The 19,494-nt window shown below is 38.9% G+C and overlaps 1 protein-coding gene across 2 annotated transcripts in view; it reads right to left on the reverse strand.

Moving 5' to 3' along the window:
* Window positions 1-8,776: 8,776 nt before the first annotated feature.
* The window catches only part of PTGES3 (prostaglandin E synthase 3), a 22,218-nt gene continuing 11,500 nt past the window's right edge, over window positions 8,777-19,494 (reverse strand). The window contains exons 2-8 of one of the 2 annotated variants that reach the window (XM_049627389.1): window positions 14,762-14,875; window positions 14,546-14,615; window positions 13,946-14,044; window positions 13,313-13,402; window positions 11,125-11,187; window positions 10,244-10,268; window positions 8,777-9,937 (exon numbers count right to left, since the gene is read on the reverse strand). In XM_049627389.1, coding sequence (XP_049483346.1) covers window positions 9,918-9,937; window positions 10,244-10,268; window positions 11,125-11,187; window positions 13,313-13,402; window positions 13,946-14,044; window positions 14,546-14,615; window positions 14,762-14,875 — 481 coding nt within the window. In that variant the 3' untranslated portion in view covers window positions 8,777-9,917. The remainder of the gene's footprint in view (window positions 9,938-10,243; window positions 10,269-11,124; window positions 11,188-13,312; window positions 13,403-13,945; window positions 14,045-14,545; window positions 14,616-14,761; window positions 14,876-19,494) is intronic. The other variant, XM_049627390.1, reaches the window with a different exon arrangement.

Consider the following 19,494-nt stretch of genomic DNA (forward strand, 5'->3'; position numbering starts at 1 on the left):
TGACAGTCTCAGGGGCGGGGGTTGGGGAAGTAGTAGCCTGGGGAAACACCACTGACGGTGACCTTGGAAAAGTCCTAGACTTCTCCAGACTCAGAACTCGGTTTTTCTTTTGCAGTAGTACTCTTGGAAGCTTCCAGGCCGTTCAGCATGTCACGAATCCGGACAATCTAAATCACTTTAAACCGTACAATGAAAGAAATTAATGGAACCCAGTCACTTAACAGATGTGTGCTAGGCACTGAGGAAACAAAAGACTTAAGACCTCCCTTTTAAAAACAGAAAACAATGCAGTAAAATGTGATGGGTCCTGATTAGTACAGCGTTAAGTGGGTGCACGAAAGAGGGGATAAATATGGGTCACCTAGAGATGTAGGGGAATTGCCTCTAACAGTAGGAGATGGATATACCTGTTGTGAAACCGAGTAGAAATTCCTAGGATAAAGTAGGAAGACTATTCCAAGCACACGTTTGCATGAAACCGTATGCTCCTTTTGTTTTAACTGCAGGTGAGGAAGGTTAGATAGAGGTGAAGGAAAAAACAGAAGGGATAGTAAGATTAACAGGAGCCAGCTCTCAGTGCTTTGGATGGAATGGAGACTGGCAGAGGTAGGTGTGAGGAAGTGTTCCTGAAGTATGGAAAAGCAGAAACAGGGCATCCTTTTCTGTGTTTGGGGGTGGGATTCGAGACCTTAATCTATTAGAACCTGGCTATATAGAGTTTATAATGGTGCTACCTCCCCAGACTTTTCCCCACCGGCTCCCATTAGTTCTCATCTTTCTGAATGATAGTGAAAAATTTTCCTGTTTGGCAGGTAGAGCTATTAAAGAATTTGAAGGAGAAAACAGGAAGAGAATGTAAAATTTGGGTAATCTTGCCTAGTAAAAGGGAAAGAACCCAAGAAAACAGCAACATGTATGGAGCAGGTAGAGAAAAATAGCGAAGGAAGAAGCAGAGGACCAAAACCATGTTAAGAATTAGGAAAGACAATGTTAAGGAGAAAGTGGTCAATAGCACCAATCACATAAACATCCTGTAAAATAAGGGCTGAAAAGAACCAATTAGGTTTGAAAACTGGGGATTTATATCCTGGGTAAGTAGGGTCAAAGATTTCAATGGGCTGCATCATATGACATAATCCACATTTTTGATTTGTGACCCATGTGTGCTTTCCATTAGGCTGGGCACAGTATCCCAGTTAATAAGATCCTATATATTTTACTAGCCTCCCTCAACTATTAGAGCTTAAGTTTGTATAGATAGGCTAGGATATTCCTTAGAGTATTGTCACTGAAGCCAGACTGTCAAGGTTAAAATCTTGTTTTTGCTACTTAATAGATGTCATTGGGCAAGTTAAATTCTCTGAGCATTAGTTTTCTAATCTATAAAGGCAATAATAAAATGGAAATAATCTCATAGGGTTTGTTCTGAGATTTAAGATTATTAATGAAAGCAGCATTTAAAACAATACCTGGCACATAATTAACACTGTATTTATGTCAGCTAGTATTACAACTTCCTATTGACTTAGTGTTAAGATCCTTTGGTTTTGTATCACCAACTTTGGTCTTGGCCAAAATTTTATTAATCATCAAACACATTTATCCTGACACTTCACTAAACCCAGGTATTAGATTTTCATAAATTTCCAGATAACTGAAGCTCATTGCTTTTTCAAATGTGTCACATATTTCTTTGTTCCCTTAGCAGATAATCAATAATTTAACTTTTTCTTGGATATTTATCAGTAAACATCTTTGAATCACATTGCAATGCTAACTTTCAGTGTTACTAAGGTAGATGTCTAAGAGATGTTTCTCCATTATGCTTAAGTTTGTGAACTTAAAAAAATTTTTTTTTAATGTTTATATATTTGAGAGAGAGAGAGAGAGAGAGAGAGAGAGAGGGAGAGAGAGAGAGAGGGAGAGAATGCAAGTGAGGGAGGGGCAGAGAGAGAGGGAGACACAAGATCTGAATGAAGCAGGCTCCAGGCTCTGAGCTGTCAGCACAGAGCCCATTGTGGGGCTGGAAGTCGTGAACCGTGAGATCCTGATCTGAGTGGAAGTCAGACGCTTAACTGACTGAACCACCCAGCCCCAAGCTTGTGAACTTTTTAATGTTTACTTATTTTGAGAAAGAGCACTTACACACAAGCAGGGGAGGGGCAGAAAGAGAGGGTGGGGGAGAGAATCCCAAGCAGGCTCTGTGATGTCAGCACATAGCCTGACTCGGGGCTCAATCTCACGAACCATGGGATCATGACCTGAGCTGAAACCCAAAAGTTGGATGCTTAACGGACTGAGCTACCCAGGGACCCCTGAAGTTTGTGAACTTATTTTTGCTGTCAGTGTTTGCCCTCAGCAACTTTAGGTCCTGTTCTGAAATCAGAAAAGCTGCTAAATTTGTAAATACTGTCTAAAATAAATGTAACGTGGTTAGTTTGAATTGAGATGGACCTTTCTGAACAAATTGTGTCATTTAGTTTAGAGTTCTGGTATGTTTTGGTCCTATATCATGTTTCTTGATTCCCGGATAGCCCAAGGTAATATTTTACTTGAAACAGAAGCTATTTATAATGAGCAATAGGAACCCCGTAGACCTAATCTGGCTTTTTACCTGAAGTTAATTCCAAATGACTGCATAATGTGTGACTGAGAAACTTACCGATTTTATTTGGTCATGCCACACATTCTTCTAGTACCCTGTAATGGCTAGGATGTTTTTGTCTCTACATTTTTTATTATCATTTTGGATGATTTCAAATTCATGAAAACAATCCATGCAATATTCTAGCTTCTAGAGTTCTTTAACCTCTGAATTCCAATTAATTTCACACTCACATTTCACTTAAGCATCTTAACTCCTCAGTCATTCCCAAATGTAATCCTTAAAAGTTCTACCTCAGAGGGTTGCTGGGGGGGGGGGGGGGGGGGGGGGGGGGGGGGGTCATTGGTTAAGCGACCAACTCTTGATTTCGGCTTAGTTCATGATCTCATGGTTTATTATTTCAAGCCCCGCATGGAGCTCTGCACAGACAGTGTGGACTCTGCTCCCAAGCAGGCTCTTTCCCCCTCTCTCTGCCCCTCCCCCACTCACCCTGTCTCTGTCTCAAAATTAAAAAAAAAAAAAAAAGTTCTACCTCAGAAATTGAATACTGTCTTGTAACACCAGTTTTGGTTTTTTTCTTTACACAAGTAATACATGAACATATTCTTGATACACAGGAAATAAATCCTTTCAACAGTACAATTACCCCCAAAATCACACTTCCCCTTTCTTACTAAAAGTTTTGCATATACCCCATTCACTTTCGATCCAATTCCTTACACATAGAACTTTATATACTACCCCCACCCTTGCATCTTTTTAAACCTCAGTGGAAGCACACTGCAGAAAACTTTTATTTTTATTTAGTAATTTTTTTTAAAGATTTCATTTTTAAGTAATCTCCATACACAATGTGGGGCTTGAACTAACAACCCCAAGATCAATAGTCACAAGCTTTTCTGACTGAGACAGCCAGGAGCCGCTTTTTCAGTAACCTCTACACCCAAGGTGGGGCTCAAACTTAAAACCCTGAGATCAAGAGTCGCATGCTCTACTGACTTAGCCCAGGTGCCCCCAGAAAAATTAAGTTTTATGACCTTTGTTTTGCAGAACCTTGTGTCAGTACATTTACTCTTTTCTTTAAATTTTAAAGATTTTAAGTAAATCTTTATGCCCAACTTGGGGCTCAAACTCACAACCCCAAGATCAAGAATCACTTGCTGTACCAACTGAGCCAGCCAGAAGCCCCAATACATCTATTTTATTGATTATGACTGCACATTATGCCCTAAGAACATGTAATAATTTATTTTTCCCCATTAATGGTCACTTGGATTGTTTCAAATGGCTATTACATGCAATAATGAATGAAAAATAAATCTTGTACACAGTGTGCACTAATACTTCTAACATAGATTCCTAGAAATGTTGGCTTAAATTATGTTAAAAAAAATTTTTTTTAGGGGCGCCTGGGTGGCTAAGTCAGTTGGGCGTCCGACTTCGGCTCAGGTCACGATCTCGCGGTCTGTGAGTTCGAGCCCCGCGTCGGGCTCTGGGCTGATGGCTCAGAGCCTGGAGCCTGCTTCCGATTCTGTGTCTCCCTCTCTCTCTGCCCCTCCCCCGTTCATGCTCTGTCTCTCTCTGTCTCAAAAATAAATAAAACGTTAAAAAAAAAAATTAAAAAAAAATTTTTTTAAACATTTATTCATTTTTGAGAGACCAAGACAGAGCACGAGCAGGGGAGGGGCACAAAGAGAAAGGGAGACACACGATCCGAATGCGGGGCTAATGCAGCGCTCAAACTCACAAATCGCAAGATCATGACCTGGGCAGAAGTTGGATGCTCAATCGACTGAGCCACCCAGGCACCCCTTAAATTTATGTTTTGTTAATGTTTATTTTTGAAGGAGAGAGGGAGACACAGAATCCGAAGCAGGCTCCAGGCTCTGAGCTGTCAGCAGAGCCTGATGAGGGGCTCGAACTCACAAACCGCGAGATCATGACCTGAGCCGAAGTCGGACGCTCTTCAAATATTTGTTAAAGGTTGTTAAGGGGTACCTGGGTGGCTCAGTCGGTTAAGCGTCCTACTTCGGCTCAGGTCATGATCTCGCGGTCCGTGAGTTTGAGCCCTGCATCGGGCTCTGTGCTGACAGCTCGGAGACCGGAACCTGTTTTGGATTCTGTGTCTCCCTCTCTCTCTGACCCTCCCCCGTTCATGCTCTTTGTCTCATAAATAAATAAATGTTAAAAAAAAAAAAAATGTTGTTAAATATTTTCTAGTACAGCACTTATCCTTTAACCTAATAGCTTTTGACCTGTTTTGTTTTTTTTAAAGATTTTATTTTTAAGTAATCTCTACACCCAATGTGGGAATCGAACTTACAAACCTGAGATCAAGAGTCACATGCTCTACCGACTGAGCCAGCCAGGTGCCCCAACCTATGTTAATTTTTTTTTTAATTTTTTTTAACGTTTTATTTATTTTTGAGATAGAGAGAGACAGAGCATGAGCAGGGGAGGGTCAGCGAGAGGGAGACACAGAATCTGAAACAGGCTCCAGGCTCTGAGCTGTCAGCACAGAGCCGCACGCGGGGCTTGAACTCACAGACCGCGAGATCATGACCTGAGCCGAAGGGACGCTTAACCGACTGAGCCACCCAGGCACCCCCCATGTTAATTTTTAATGTCAGATTTAACTTTTCTTTTATAGCTTTTACATTTTACATCATGCTTGGAAGGATTTCCCCATAGCATTTGGTTAGAATTTGATTAATGAATTGTTTTAACAAGTGGGCCAGGTATCACCAGCATCAGAATCACCAAAACTACACTATCCACTATAACCATATGGGGTGGAGTTAAATTCACTAAAATTAAATAAAAAATCCGTTTTTCAGTCACACTAGCCACGTTTCAGATTATAACTATGTGGCTAGTAGCTACTCTATCAGACAATAAACATATAGAATATTTCCTTCATCAGTCAGTCTCACTGAACAGAGCTGATATACCTGCAGCATAAACTGATTCAGAATCTGTATTTTTTAAATGTTTATTTTTGTGAGAGCACAAGCAGGGGAGGGGCAGAGAGAGGGGGGCAGAGGATTCAAAGCGGGCTCTGTGCTGACAGCAGTAAGCCCAATGTGGGGCTCAAACTCATGAACTGCAAGATCATGACTTGAGCTGAACCACTGTCTCCCCAACAACCAGTTTTGGATCTAAAATTCAGATTCTGGGGGCACCTGGATCGCTCAGTTGGTTAAGCGCCAGATTTTGGCTCAGGTCATGATCTCACAGTTCTTAAGTTTGAGCCCCATGTTAGACTCTGTGCTGACAGCTTACAGCCTGGAGCCTGCTTCAGATTCTGTACCTTCCTCTCTCTGTCCTCCCCTGCTCACACTCTCTTTAAAATATTCTAAAACTGAACAAACAAAAAACAGTGGTTGTCAAATTTTGGCACATATCACCTAGATGACTTAAAAAAGATCACTGGGGGCGCTTGGGTGGCTCAGTCAGTTAAGTGCCGGACTTCAGCTCAGGTCATGATCTCACGGTTTGTGAGTTTGAGCCCCGCATCGGGCCCTGTGCTGACAGCTCAGAGCCTGGAGCCTGCTTTGGATTCTGTGTCTCCCTCTCTGCCCCTCCCCCACTCACACTCTGTCTCTGAAAAATGAATGTTAAAAAAAATTTTTTTTAATAAAAAAGATCACTGGCCTCTATCCTGTTTGACTCCGTAGACCTGTTTAGGGGCCCAGAATTTGTTTATATTTCTAACAAGTTCTTAGGGAGACTCCTGCTAAGTCCAGCGATCACACCTCAAGAATCACTGACCTCAAGTATCAGTTAAAGTGCAAATTCCTGGCCCCCACATGGACCTACATGCCCATCTAGCATTGGGACCTAGGAATCCACATTATCACAAAGCCCCATGATTTTGGTATGTTGAGAACCACTGGGTTTGAGATGACCACAGAGAAATAGAAGGATCCAACTCTATAGAGTTGTGAGGCTTATTACTTGTGAGAACAAAGAACAGCGGTTAAGGGACAAAGCTGTTACACTTGTAGCGGAGGCAGCTTTATAGTACTCTCTCTCCTGAACTTTGGTCATTACTACATATAGCCATGGAAATAGGTTGCTAGACGGACAATGGAAGTGAAGGTCACTGGATTAAAGCTCAAATATTTGGGCTACACTTATGGATAGGTTCTTCACATTAACAAATTATTCAGACAGGACAATAAAACTTATAAGCAAGTGACATGATTTTCCACTTTAGAAGACTGCTAGGAGAGCTTGGGTGGCTCAGTTGGTAGAATATTCAGCTTTCGCTCAGATTATGATCTCATACACAGTTCACGGGTGCAAGCCCCCTGTCGGGCTCTGTGCGATAGCTCGAAGCCGAGAGCCTGGAAGCTGGTTCAGATTGTCCCCCCTTCTCTGCCTCTCCCATTATCTGTACGATCAAACCCTGCATTGCGCTTCAAGCCGAGTGCTTGTGCTCTCTAAAAATATTTAAAAGGCAGGGGTGGGGGGTGGGGGGTGGTCACCTGGGTGGCTCAGGTCATGATCTCACGGTTCTTGGGTTCGAGCCCCGCATCAGACTCTGTGTTGACAGCTTGGAGCCTGGAGCCTGCTTTCAGATTCTTTGTCTCCCTCTCTCTCTTCCTCCCCCACTCACACCCTCTCAAAAATAAATTTTTTTTTTTTTTAATTAAAAGAAAAAAGAAAAAAATCCCCATCAAACAGAAGAAACTAAAACTAGCCCAAACTAAATTGGTAGATAAAACCTCCATGCAATTATAACAACTAATTGCCTTCCTTCCCTTCCTTGAAGGGAACTTCACAGTATAAAGGTGAGGTGGCTCAGTCAGTTAAGCATCCGGCTTTGGCTCAGGTCATGATCTCATGGTTCACAAATTGGAGCCCCGCATCAGGCTCTGTGCTGACAGCTGAGAGCCTGGAACCTGCTTCAGATTCTGGATTCTCAGTCTCCCTCTCTCTCTCTCCCCCTCCCCTGCTTGTGCTCTCTCAAAAATCAATGGATTATTACTTTTTTTTTTTTGAAAGTTGAATATAAGCACCTTTATCACATGTCAAAATGGACAAAAACTATGGGAACAGATGCCAAACTTAACTCACTCAAGTGATCCTCTCCCCAATAATTTTCTTTAAAGCAATACTAACTACAATTCAGATGAGATAATAATATTTCTCAAGTTTTGACCTATTGATTCACCTTTCGGCCAGAAATACTGGAGTTAGAGGGATCAGATGCCATCCGTAAGGCTTGGTACCTGACTGAGCAAAAGGGATTAATGAAACACTTGAATAGGTTCAAGTGTTTGAACACAAAATAAATTTAATTAAATTTAGAAAATCTTACGAGACAGGACACAGTCAGAAACCCATCAAGCTATACTTTATTTCTATAGCTCAATGGCTGGCAATAAAACCACCAGAACCCTTAATGACTCTTTAACTTCTAGAACTGATACACAAAATGTTTTGCAAGAGAACTACACTAAAAATAGAAGGGTTTAACTTCAAAAAAATTTCCCCCTGAAGCTAAAAACTACACTCTACTTATCAATCACACTAATACCTTTGGCATACTCCAGACAAATGCGACCAAGTTTAAAACAATAATTTAAAAGGACTAGAGGTACCTACCTGGCTTAGTCCGTTAAGCATCTGACTCAATTTCAGGGTTGCAAGTTCAAGCCCCATGTTGGGCTCCACACTGGGCATAGAGCCTACTTAAAGATAATAAAAACTGCATTCCCTTAACAGGCCCAGAACCCATGTTATACTTCTATAATATAAGAAAATAGAGTTGAATTTCAAGTGTTATGCCCAGGCCTCCTGGAAAGTAGATGATTTTTCTAGCTGTACCATTTCAAGAAAATGGTTGTGAATATCACTCTGAAGTCATATACTCAACAGGGGAAAGAAAAAATGTTTTCCCTTCTAAACCACCATAATGTCCCATGCAAACCTATTATGGCACACTTCCCATTTATCAAGATTTTGTTGTTTGTGCTCTTGTCTAGCCTGCGACTCCCCGAGCACAGCAAGTACCTGAAGGATTGTCTTTGTATCCCCAGCACTTAAAACTTCCTGTAACACAGGTCCTTAATATAAGACATAAAGTACTGATATAGGAAGCATTTCTATGCTATGACAAATACACAGAAGTTAGAGGGAATAAAAACTGCCAAATGCAGAAGCTCAAAGATTTACAGGAGGACAACACATTTAGTTTTATTTCAATCAAATCACAACACTTTCTTTTCCAACTGCTGCAAAGTGCATCTACAATTTGCTATTACAGATCCACTTTTAAAAGGTTTCCTGTGACATTACAGCAAGCCTCTTTTTTTCCAAACAGAGGAATATTCCCAATTCTTCCTCAAATAAAAACTCCATTCCAGTAAATGGTAATACATGAAATTACAGTAAACCAGACACTTAAAAGGACAGCCAAAAAGTCTTCCAACAGTTTATTAGAAAGAATGTAGGTAGACATTAAAAAAAAAAAATCCCCACTGTCATGAACATAAATTGAGGTTTTCAGCCTGGGACAAGCTGAATCAAAAAAAGAAATAAAAAATCCAATAGTGTATTAACATTTTTTTCACTCATTTGCCATACTGACAGTGCAAATACAATTTGGTCTAAATGTACAGACTCTCAAGCAACAATGTACAGCCTTTCTTCGTCCTCCATGCTAAGAGATGTAAAAGTTTAAGGGTCAAACAATACCAAATGTACAGGCTTCAAAACCATCTAAGTTAGGGCATTCACTAGTTTTAGCTAAGATACATCTGGAACACTGACAAGTGATCACTTACAATAATGTGAAGTAAATTTTTTGAAAAATAAAACTTTAGTGGAATAATCCTGGAGGATATACCAGAAGAACAACAAGTTACCAGTTTAAGGTATCAACCAATTTGTTTCATCAGCCACTTTTGAGTCCATGTTCTAAAATCTAAAATTTAGTTCTTTCTTCTAAGCCAAGAGTTTCCTATCAAGTCAGTATCTATGTTATGAAGTAAAGGAGACTGAGGTGAAATGTTTTTATTTATCACAACTGCTGTATCAATTGTCTAGGACCTCAACAGCATCATGGAAGTCTGGGAAAAGTTCATGCATAAGGTTATTGCCTTAGCTGACTTAAAACTGCCCCATACAATGGTACATATCAACCCTTAGTGAAGCCTTAAAAAAACAAACAGGTTGAAAAATGGGTTAAAGGAGGCAAATACAGCATCTGCCTTTAGAGCTATCAACTCAGGAATTCTCTCAATTATGAAATCTTGCAGAGAAGTTATTTTTCTTTCTCAAAATCCGGTGATGACAACATTCCTTACTCCAGATCTGGCATTTCTGAAAGATTTTAAAAAGATTAGTATGAAGTCAAGGGAACAATCAACTTCAAAGTCTTATTTAAAAAAAAAAAAAAAAGCAGTCAACAACAGAGTTAATACTTTCCTAGGGAATTGTCTTTTTATTATTTTTTGCCTTTTCTAAATGTAAATCTCAAAGCATTCAAATTTCTGCTTTGGCTATTATAGGCCATGAAAAAATAATTTTTCTCTCAAGAATTATAAAGAAGTTAATGTCTCCATTTTCAGAGTTTTGTCTTTGATGTGAAATATCACTGTAAAACATACTTTTTACAAAGATACTTACTTTCATCATCACTGTCTTGTGAATCCTGCAGAAGAAGAATTTTGAAAGTTACCAAGTTGATGAAACATTCCTCTGCTAACTGAACAGTTTGCCTTAAAAAGCTGAAGCACTGTACTTTTACGAAAGTAGCAAAAATATGTGGTTATATCAAGCTTATGAATTTAATCACTGGACTTAAGAATAGATTCACTGAAGATGAACAGATGTACAGCTGAGGATCTATCTTCCTGTAAGATGTGTGCCTTTTGGTGGGAATTGGTGCTCACCCTTTAAATCCCTTCCTGTCGGGTAGACTGAATTTTAGTATAAAATGGATTTCACTTCTCTCTTAGCATTCAGTGTAACAGGGAAACAGCTCACTGCGAAGACCACTGGACTGATAGAAGACAAAGAACTCCAACCCTAGCTGCTGAATTATCTAAACATTTTTCAAACTATACTCAACAACTTTCTTGAAGATGTTAGCAGGATGCCAGAGCGGAATGTTGAGAAGAGTGATCCAGTTTATCCTTCTTATAGATTCACAATGTCCATCTATTTACTCTAGTTTCTGACCAGTTCTGCTGCAAAACCTGTTTAACTCTGTCAAAATAATCCCTAAATTAATTCTTAATTGAATAAGGTATACGATGCAATGATTCTCTTGAAAATCTGGTCCCTTAAGAATGGCCCATGGGACACCAGTTTCCTGGTAGGTACCTATCCTTCAAAAATTAGCACATTTTAAAATCTCCTTTTTCCTGTATTTCTGAGAGAGGGGGGGAAAAAAACCAACCCAACAAGAAGTGGCAAAAAAGCAATCCTAAATCTATATAAAACAACCTATAAATACATTGTTTCTTACTATTTAAGTAAACAGAGAAAAGAATTTATAGACTTACATCATCTGCTCCATCTACTTCTGGTAAATCTACATCCTCATCACCACCCATGTTGTTCATCATCTATTTGAAGTGTAAAAATTAGTTTTAAAAATGATGTTAAATTAAGCCCTAATTATTAGGTTGCAAGCTCCAGAATAAACCTTAAGTCTGTCATAGATTTCCACCAATAAAAAAAGCAAAACAAATGTTAAGTACCTTCCTTTCCGGAAAAAGTAAATTATAAAATCCTGACAACTTGTAGGGAAGTTAAGACTAAGTTCTCACTGAAGAAAAGTGAAATTATTAAAACTTATCCAGCAAGTTATTTATGTATGATATAGAAATTAAACACCGAAATCCTAAATAGTGCTTACCTCTGGTGCCTAAGGAAAAGAATGGGATTCATTTGTAGTTCTAAAGCTTTGTATCTTAAGCTAAGTGGCATGTGTATTATGGTATTCTCACTACAGTTTTAAATATTGTGAAGAACCAATAAATGATTTAAAATAAAGTCCTTCAGGATGATTAGGTTGTATAAAAGACCTGAACACTGAACCAAAGACTAAACAGCAATAAAAGTTAAAAACAGAAAAGAAATATGATTCTTGAAATAAAAGACACATATTATTATGGAGAAAATACACTTGCATATGTAAGTACTCTTGTAGACATACAAAACATTGGGACTAATAACAACATACTTACTATTTAGTTGTTTCTGATCATAAAGTAAGCAATGTATTATTTAAAAAAGTACATATAACCCAAAACTAAACTATTAACAGATGGGGAGGGACTTATCTTCCCAAGCTACAACTTTTCTATAAATCTCCTAAAATTAAAAAATTCAGGGGCGCCTGGGTGGCGCAGTCGGTTAAGCGTCCGACTTCAGCCAGGTCACGATCTCGCGGTCCGTGAGTTCGAGCCCCGCGTCAGGCTCTGGGCTGATGGCTCGGAGCCTGGAGCCTGTTTCCGATTCTGTGTCTCCCTCTCTCTCTGCCCCTCCCCCGTTCATGCTCTGTCTCTCTCTGTCCCAAAAATAAATAAAAAACGTTAAAAAAAAAAATAAATAAATAAAAAATTCAATAACCATATACAACTTTATACACAAAATTTAAAACTTCTAAAATCTACGCTTACCTGCACTTTACAGTTAAAAGGGGCCTTTGAAAGATCCCTAATCACCAAATTGCTCAGTGTAAAAGTTCTGGGCAATCTAGTCTTAAATAATATGAGTAACTATTAAAGAGTCTCCCTACGTCTGATAGCACTGTTGAACACTTTGGTTAAGTTTCTTTGAGCAAGAAAAATGCTCAAAATGTGCCAAATACAATATTAGGTGTTGAAGATACAATGGCAATAGAAATAGGATGAACTAAATACATTCAAGAGCTATTCAGGAGGTTAAAAAAAAAAACAAACAAAAAAAGATGGCCGCTAATGTTATACTGGATACAGGCAGTAAAAGAATAGTGTTAAGCTGTGACATGCACAGCTGGGCAAAATGGCGGCACCAATTACTACAGGTAAGAAATGGGAATAGCACAGCTGAAAAGAATTGCCCCATCTTCTTTTTCCTCTTTAATTTGAAATCAAGGTGCCAGAACCATGTAAGATGTTAAGTAGTTGCAAACATGACACTAGATATTTACTATTTTAGCTCTTAGTTTTCAAAGAAACATAACAAAATCTAGTCAATTAAAACCTGACTTCACAAGGTTTATTCTATCCAAAGGGAAATCAATGATTTTGCCCCTTTAGCCTTTGGCAATATGTATTTAAATTCTTTCCTTGATTTTGCTAACTAAAACATCTTTACACACCACTTATCATGCACATCTCACTACCATTTTTGTGTTTAAAGGTTTATATTCATATTACATGGCTCCAAAATGCAAACCAATCCACGCTCCTAAAAAAATCAGTTTAGAATAGAAACTAGCTATATTGCATGAATTGTATAGTTTATTTTTTGTCTTTATACATCAACTTTAGAACTTACCACTAATTTTAAAAAAAAATTATACTATGTTAAGCTTCAGGATTAAATGACCATTTTTAAGATCTTACTTGGTTTTGCTGCAGAATGACCTTGAAAGTAAAATAATGCAGGTCTTAAAATACCACTAGGTGCTTTAAAGCCAAATTAAATTCACACAGAAATGTACAGAGAGGGAGGTGGAAAATGCCATTTACAAGAACTTACCTCAGAGAAACGATCAAAATTAGACATGTCTTCATCTGAATCATCCTCCCAGTCTTTCCAATTATTGAAGTCCACACTAAGCCAGTTAAGCTACAGATCAATACAAACATCACCCTATGATTAGCTTAACTTACACTTATTGGTATGTACCTTAAGACTTCATTGCTTGAACTGTGGGTTCGTATTAGTGAGGCATGGAATTAACACACACACAAAAAAGAACAGACTAGCAAAATCAAAAGTCAAATGCAGTTTCACGAAGCTTCTTTCACAATTGTTAAACAATCCTAACCGCTAGAAACAAAAACAAAACTCATTGGTAGGAACTATTCTCAGGCACAATGGACTTTTTTTTGTAGCACCAAGTATGCTCCTGTGATATGTAACTTTTAGATTCTAGGCAAAATCTGCCTCTTGAATTCAGCAAAAGTTCTGCATCTAGTGACTGATCTTCTTCTGACCATACTTGGTTTTAAGTTAAAACTAAAAAAAACCAAGGAAAAAAACCTATAAGAACACAAGACTTTAATAACACTTAACTATGAAATAAAAACATAATATTCCTCATGGAAAACAAATGTGTCTTTTATTACTTAAAAATGTTAATAAACTCCCCCAAGAAAAGAAACATACCTTTGCCCTTTCTTTTGTTAACCTTGGCCATGACTGGCCAGATTCGCCTTTTCGTAAACAACATAAAATTGACCTGTCCGTTCTTTTATGCTTGGAATCCTAAAAACAAAAACAAAAGCACTATCACACCACTTATCTCTCCAGTATCATACAGAATAGAAAAGTAGCTTGTCATTCCTCAACTCTAATTTTTTTCTCTACATTTTCTCTAAAGGCAAAGAAACATCCCCTAGCTTACTAAACATTTCATTAGCTATCCAAATTGCAAAAAAATTTTCCCTCCCTGCACACGGTGAATAAAATAAAGCCTTAAAAAAAAATCAAGTAAAAAAAATTTTTTGACTAAATATGGTACATTCACAGAATAGTTTAAAAATTCTAAAAGGCCAGACTAAGACAAGCCTAAAGAACAGTGACAGCAAGAACAAAAGGGGGCTGCAGAAAAGTAATTCAAAGGGGTAATATTGCGAAAATATAAATCTCTAGATAGCCTCTAAACTGTTAAGAAAAACAATTACTGGTTACTGCTAAAAAGAGTACTTGATGTTATGTCCATTTCTTCATGATTTAAACTGGAATTAAAGCCTTAAGACTACTTACATTTGGATCAATACAGTGAAAAAGATCAATTTCATTTAAATGTTTAAAATTATCGCTTCCTCCAAGACAACTGTGTAAAAAAAAAAGAAAAAAAAATGAACCTCTTCAAAGAGATAAAGATTAGTAATAACTTCAGTGAAAACAAAACAAGCAAGCCAAAGTTACTTGGTTGTCTGAAATAAGCTTCTTACCCAATGATGTAAAATGGTAATTTACCTGAATGTAAGTTTGGATTTTTCAAAATTTACATTAACATCTTTACTGTCTTCAACACAAAATTCAATGAAGACGTAGTCCCTTCGATCGTACCATTTTGCAGAAGCAGGCTGCCTACAAAGAGATAAAATTAGACAAAGTTAAGCTGGAATTCATTAACTGAGTATTTACGTAACCTCCAAAATTTTGGTATATAAGTAACATTTCTCTTTCCCATTAGAAGACGGATTATTTGGAAACAGCTTATTATAATTTCAAACAGAAACTACATCCTTAGGGGCAAGTGAGTGGCTCAGTAGGTTAAACATCTGACTTCAGTTCAGGTCATGATCTCACGGTACCTAAGTTGGAGTCCCACATCAGGCTCTGCACTGACAGTGTGGAGCTGCCTGGGGATTCTTTCTCCCTCTCTGCCCCTCTCCCACTTCCACAGGGGATCATGCTCTTTCTCAAAATAAATAAATAAACTTAAAAAACACCTACATCTTTACTCTTAAGCGCATTCCAAGTTAAAACACAACTATAATTTCAGAATATGAAGGAATTAAAAAATGAATCAATGCTCAATAGGGCTAACCATTAGGTAGCCCTGTCAAAATTTATGTGCTACTCCTTTAGAGCCTGGCTACTCAATGTCAATGTCACAGAATTAAAAAATCAGACAGAATTGGGGCGCCTGGGTGGCTCAGTCGGTTAAGCGGCTGACTTCAGCTCAGGTCATGATCTCGCGGTCCGTGAGTTCGAGCCCCGCGTCGGGCTCTGTGCTGACAGCTCAGAGCCTGGAGCCTGTTTCAGATTCTGTGTCTCCCTCTCTCTGACCCTCCCCCGTTCATGCTCTGTCTCTCTCTGTCTCAAAAATAAACGTTAAAAATCAGACAGAACTGATCCACCGTCAATTGAAATATTGAAATATGTATTCAACATTTTTACTTACAATGTTACAATGCCAGGAGCTTGCATGGCAGTGGCTGGGTGGGTAAAACTGATAGTGTTTGTCTCCAGAAAGTTCTCATCTGTAGCTTATTTCTGACTATACCAAACAACCATTTTTTTGAGGAACAAATTTTCTTAACCAACTTTAATGATTCTAAATAATGATACTTAAGAATTAAGCTTCTTTACAGCCTCATCTTCTACTCTATCTACAAATGTATTGGATATATACTATACTAGAAGAAGCCTGGAGTATTTGCTTCCTCATTATTCTTCTGCTGTCTCCTGCAATGTACCTGGTCCTCTTCATGGTGTCAGCTGCTTAGAACTCTATCCATCCATTAAAATTATGTTTTAGAATAGGCTTAAAAAACTGCTAGAAGCAAATGCAGTCAAATATAGTTGATTAATAGGAGATAAAGACTGTATGTGGTAAATACTTTTCTTTCAAATTGTTCTTCGTATGGGGCACTTGGGTGGCTCAGTCGGTTAGGTGTCCCAACTCTTAGTTTTGGTTCAGGTCATGATCTCACAGTTCATGAATTTCAGCCCCATGTCAGTGTACTGTGCTGACAGTACGGAGCCCACTTGGAATTCTCTCTCTCTCTCCCCCTGGCCCCCCCTTCCCCACTTGTGTTCGCGGTCTCAAAATAAATAAAACTTAAAAAAAAAAAATAAAGTTGTTCTTTGTAATCTTTAGACAAATATCTTTATATGTGTAAAAATTCCTAGAATTCACACACAGACCCCAACTACATTTGCCTCTACAGAATGAACCAGAAAGACAATGAGGGCAAGGAAGCAGAACCACATAATTCTCAATGGTTTCACTTATTTTCTTAAAGCAAGCATGTTCTGCTTTGATAATCTAAAAACTGAAGTATTTGGCTATACCAGAATTCTTTGTATTTTTTTGAACTGTTCTATAAACCTAAGATACAAGTTAAAAACTATTAATCATCGTTATGTTCAGACACTACTCATAAATCAACTCAAATGAAAGGAACTGTTTTGTTTCCAAATGCTGAAATTCCCAACCCTAAGGGGTAGCAGTTTAAAGTCCCTCCAGTAAATAAAAAGTTGCAACCAACTGCTCACCAACATTTTTACACAACTGTTAAATCTGACTAGTCACATTCCACTTTGGGATATTGATATCAGATCTGAAGTGGGTTATAGTCATTACGGATGGAAGTTTTCAAAGTCCAAAAATACCAGCAAATCAGCAAGAGTAAAGCTATTTCTTTAGGCATCTATCAACAGATTAAAAACAAAAACCAGATTTTTACATGCCTTAGAAGAAAAGTCTAACCAAACTTCTGTTGGACTAAGGAATCACAACTTCTAGTATTATGTTAATATGGCTAACAAATTGAGAGTTTTATGAATAGGTGACAATAGACCACACATTAGCAGCTCATTTTCTTTCCAAAACAGTGGTCTGTGATTAACATTTAAAAAAAATACGTATTTGAGTGTGAGCAGGAGAGGGGCAGAGAGAGAGAGGGACAGAGTTCTGAAACAGTCTCTGCAAGGACAGCAGAGAGCCCTATGTGGGGCTCGAACTCATGAACCATGAGATCATGACATGAGCTGAAGTCAGACACTCAACCAACTGAGCCACCCAGGTGCCCCAACATGCTGTCTTTAACTGACAATATTTGCTAACTTAATAGATAAAATTTTAAATGACTAGGTTCACAGATTTTATTAAATAATCTCTACATCCAACATGGGACTCAAATTTACAACCCGAGATCAAGAGTTGCAGGCACACTCTACCAATTGAGCCAGCCAAGCATCCCTAAGTTCAGATTTTCAAACTGAAGTGACCATACAGTATGTTTAAAAAGCGCTAATGAAAATCATCCAGAGCAATGAACACCACAGTGCCAAAATACTATTTCCAACTAAAGGAAACAGATTTCCTATACAGAAATGACTGACCTCAGGCATAAGATGGGATGAGGTTGGGACATCTTGGGCAAACGAAGCTATTAAAAGCTATGAGGTCAGTTATGGGGCACCTGGGTGGTTCAGTTAGCAGAGCATCCAATTCTTGATTTTGGCTCAGGTCATGACCTCATAGTTCATGGGATTGAGCCCTGAATTGGGCTCCACGCTGACAGCACGGAGCGTGTTTAGGTTTCTCTCTCTGCCCCTCCCCAACTCGCTTGCGGACTCTTGGGGGGTGGGGGAGAGCAAAACAAAACTATGAGGTCAGAACCAGAGGCAATAGTAAGGGTCTCCCTGCATTGGCCAATGAGAATTCTACGTTACCAGAAGATGCTACAGATCCAATTCTCTACAAACTGGCTGTTAACAGAAAAAGAATTAGGCATTTTTCCTTCTTTCTCTTTATGAAACTTTATTCATGGTAACTGGATAGATAGATCAATTCATAGAAGGAAACTTCTTTATAGAATTTCAGCTTTGGAATGGAATACAATTGTGGGGGGGGGGGCATGTGTCACCATTTTGCAACCTTTAAACTGACTTGGCAATGATCAATGGATGAAACCATTAAAATGATTAGATTAGGGGCACTTGGTGGCTCAGATGGTTGAGCGTCTGACTTCAGTTCAGGTCATGATCTCATGTTGAGTTCAAGCCCCACGTCACGTCAGGCTCTGTGCTGACAGCTCAGAGCCTGGAGCCTGCTTTAGATTCTGTGTCTCCCTCTCTCTGCCCCTTCCCCACACATGCTCTGTCTCAAAAAGTAAAAACATTAAAAAAATTTTTTAAAGATTAGATTAATAGTTAATAAAGAATTTACAATTAATAGTTAATAAAGAATTCAGCATCACTAAAAGTGGGACAACCAGACCTACAACCTCCTAATCTGATGCAACATGATATACTCCATAGAAAACTTAATTCCAGTCTATAAGAAGAGAAAAAAAAATTTTTTTTTTAATTTTTTTTTTAAACGTTTATTTATTTTTGAGACAGAGAGAGACAGAGCATGAACGGGGGAGGGGCAGAGAGAGAGGGAGATACAGAATCAGAAGCAGGCTCCAGGCTCTGAGCCATCAGCCCAGAGCCCGACACGGGGCTCGAACCCACGGACCGCGAGATCGTGACCTGAGCTGAAGTCGGACGCTCAACCGACTGAGCCACCCAGGCGCCCCCAAGAAAAATTTTTTTAATGATACAATGAGGAAGGGAGAAATCCAGAATACTGTTAAATCAATGCTATAAAGAAGAGAAGGGACTACTCTAGATTAAAAGAAACCGAAGAGTTATCAAACACGTAGAGGGACACCTGAGTAGTTTTTCAGTCAGTTAAGCATGATTCTTGATTTCAGCTCAGGTCATGCATGATCTCACAGTTCATGAGATGGAGCCCCAAATCGGGCTCTGCGCTGACAGCGAGGGGCTTACTTGGGATTCTCTCTCTGCCCCTCCCCAAGCTGCACTCACTCTCTCAAAAATAAACTAACATTAAACAAAACATATCCAATTTATGCACCTGGTCTGCAAACCCCTCCCCCCCACCCGACCTAAACATAAAAAGAGATTACTGAAACTGTGACCACCTAAATACAGACAGGGCATTAGATATTAGAGAGTATGAAAATCATTGTTGGTTTTTTTAGGCATGAAAGGCATTGTTTTTACAGGGGGGTGGGGGGGGAGAGTCCATTCAAGATGAAAACTTAAGTATATGGGGTTTGCTTTAAAAGACTTCAGGAGGGGGGCACCTGGGTGGCTCAGTCGGTTAAGCATCCGACTTCGGCTCAGGTCATGATCTCACGGTCCGTGAGTTCGAGCCCCGCGTCGGGCTCTGTGCTGACAGC

This window comes from Panthera uncia, chromosome B4, assembly GCF_023721935.1.
Source record: "Panthera uncia isolate 11264 chromosome B4, Puncia_PCG_1.0, whole genome shotgun sequence".
Lineage (NCBI taxonomy): Eukaryota > Metazoa > Chordata > Mammalia > Carnivora > Felidae > Panthera > Panthera uncia.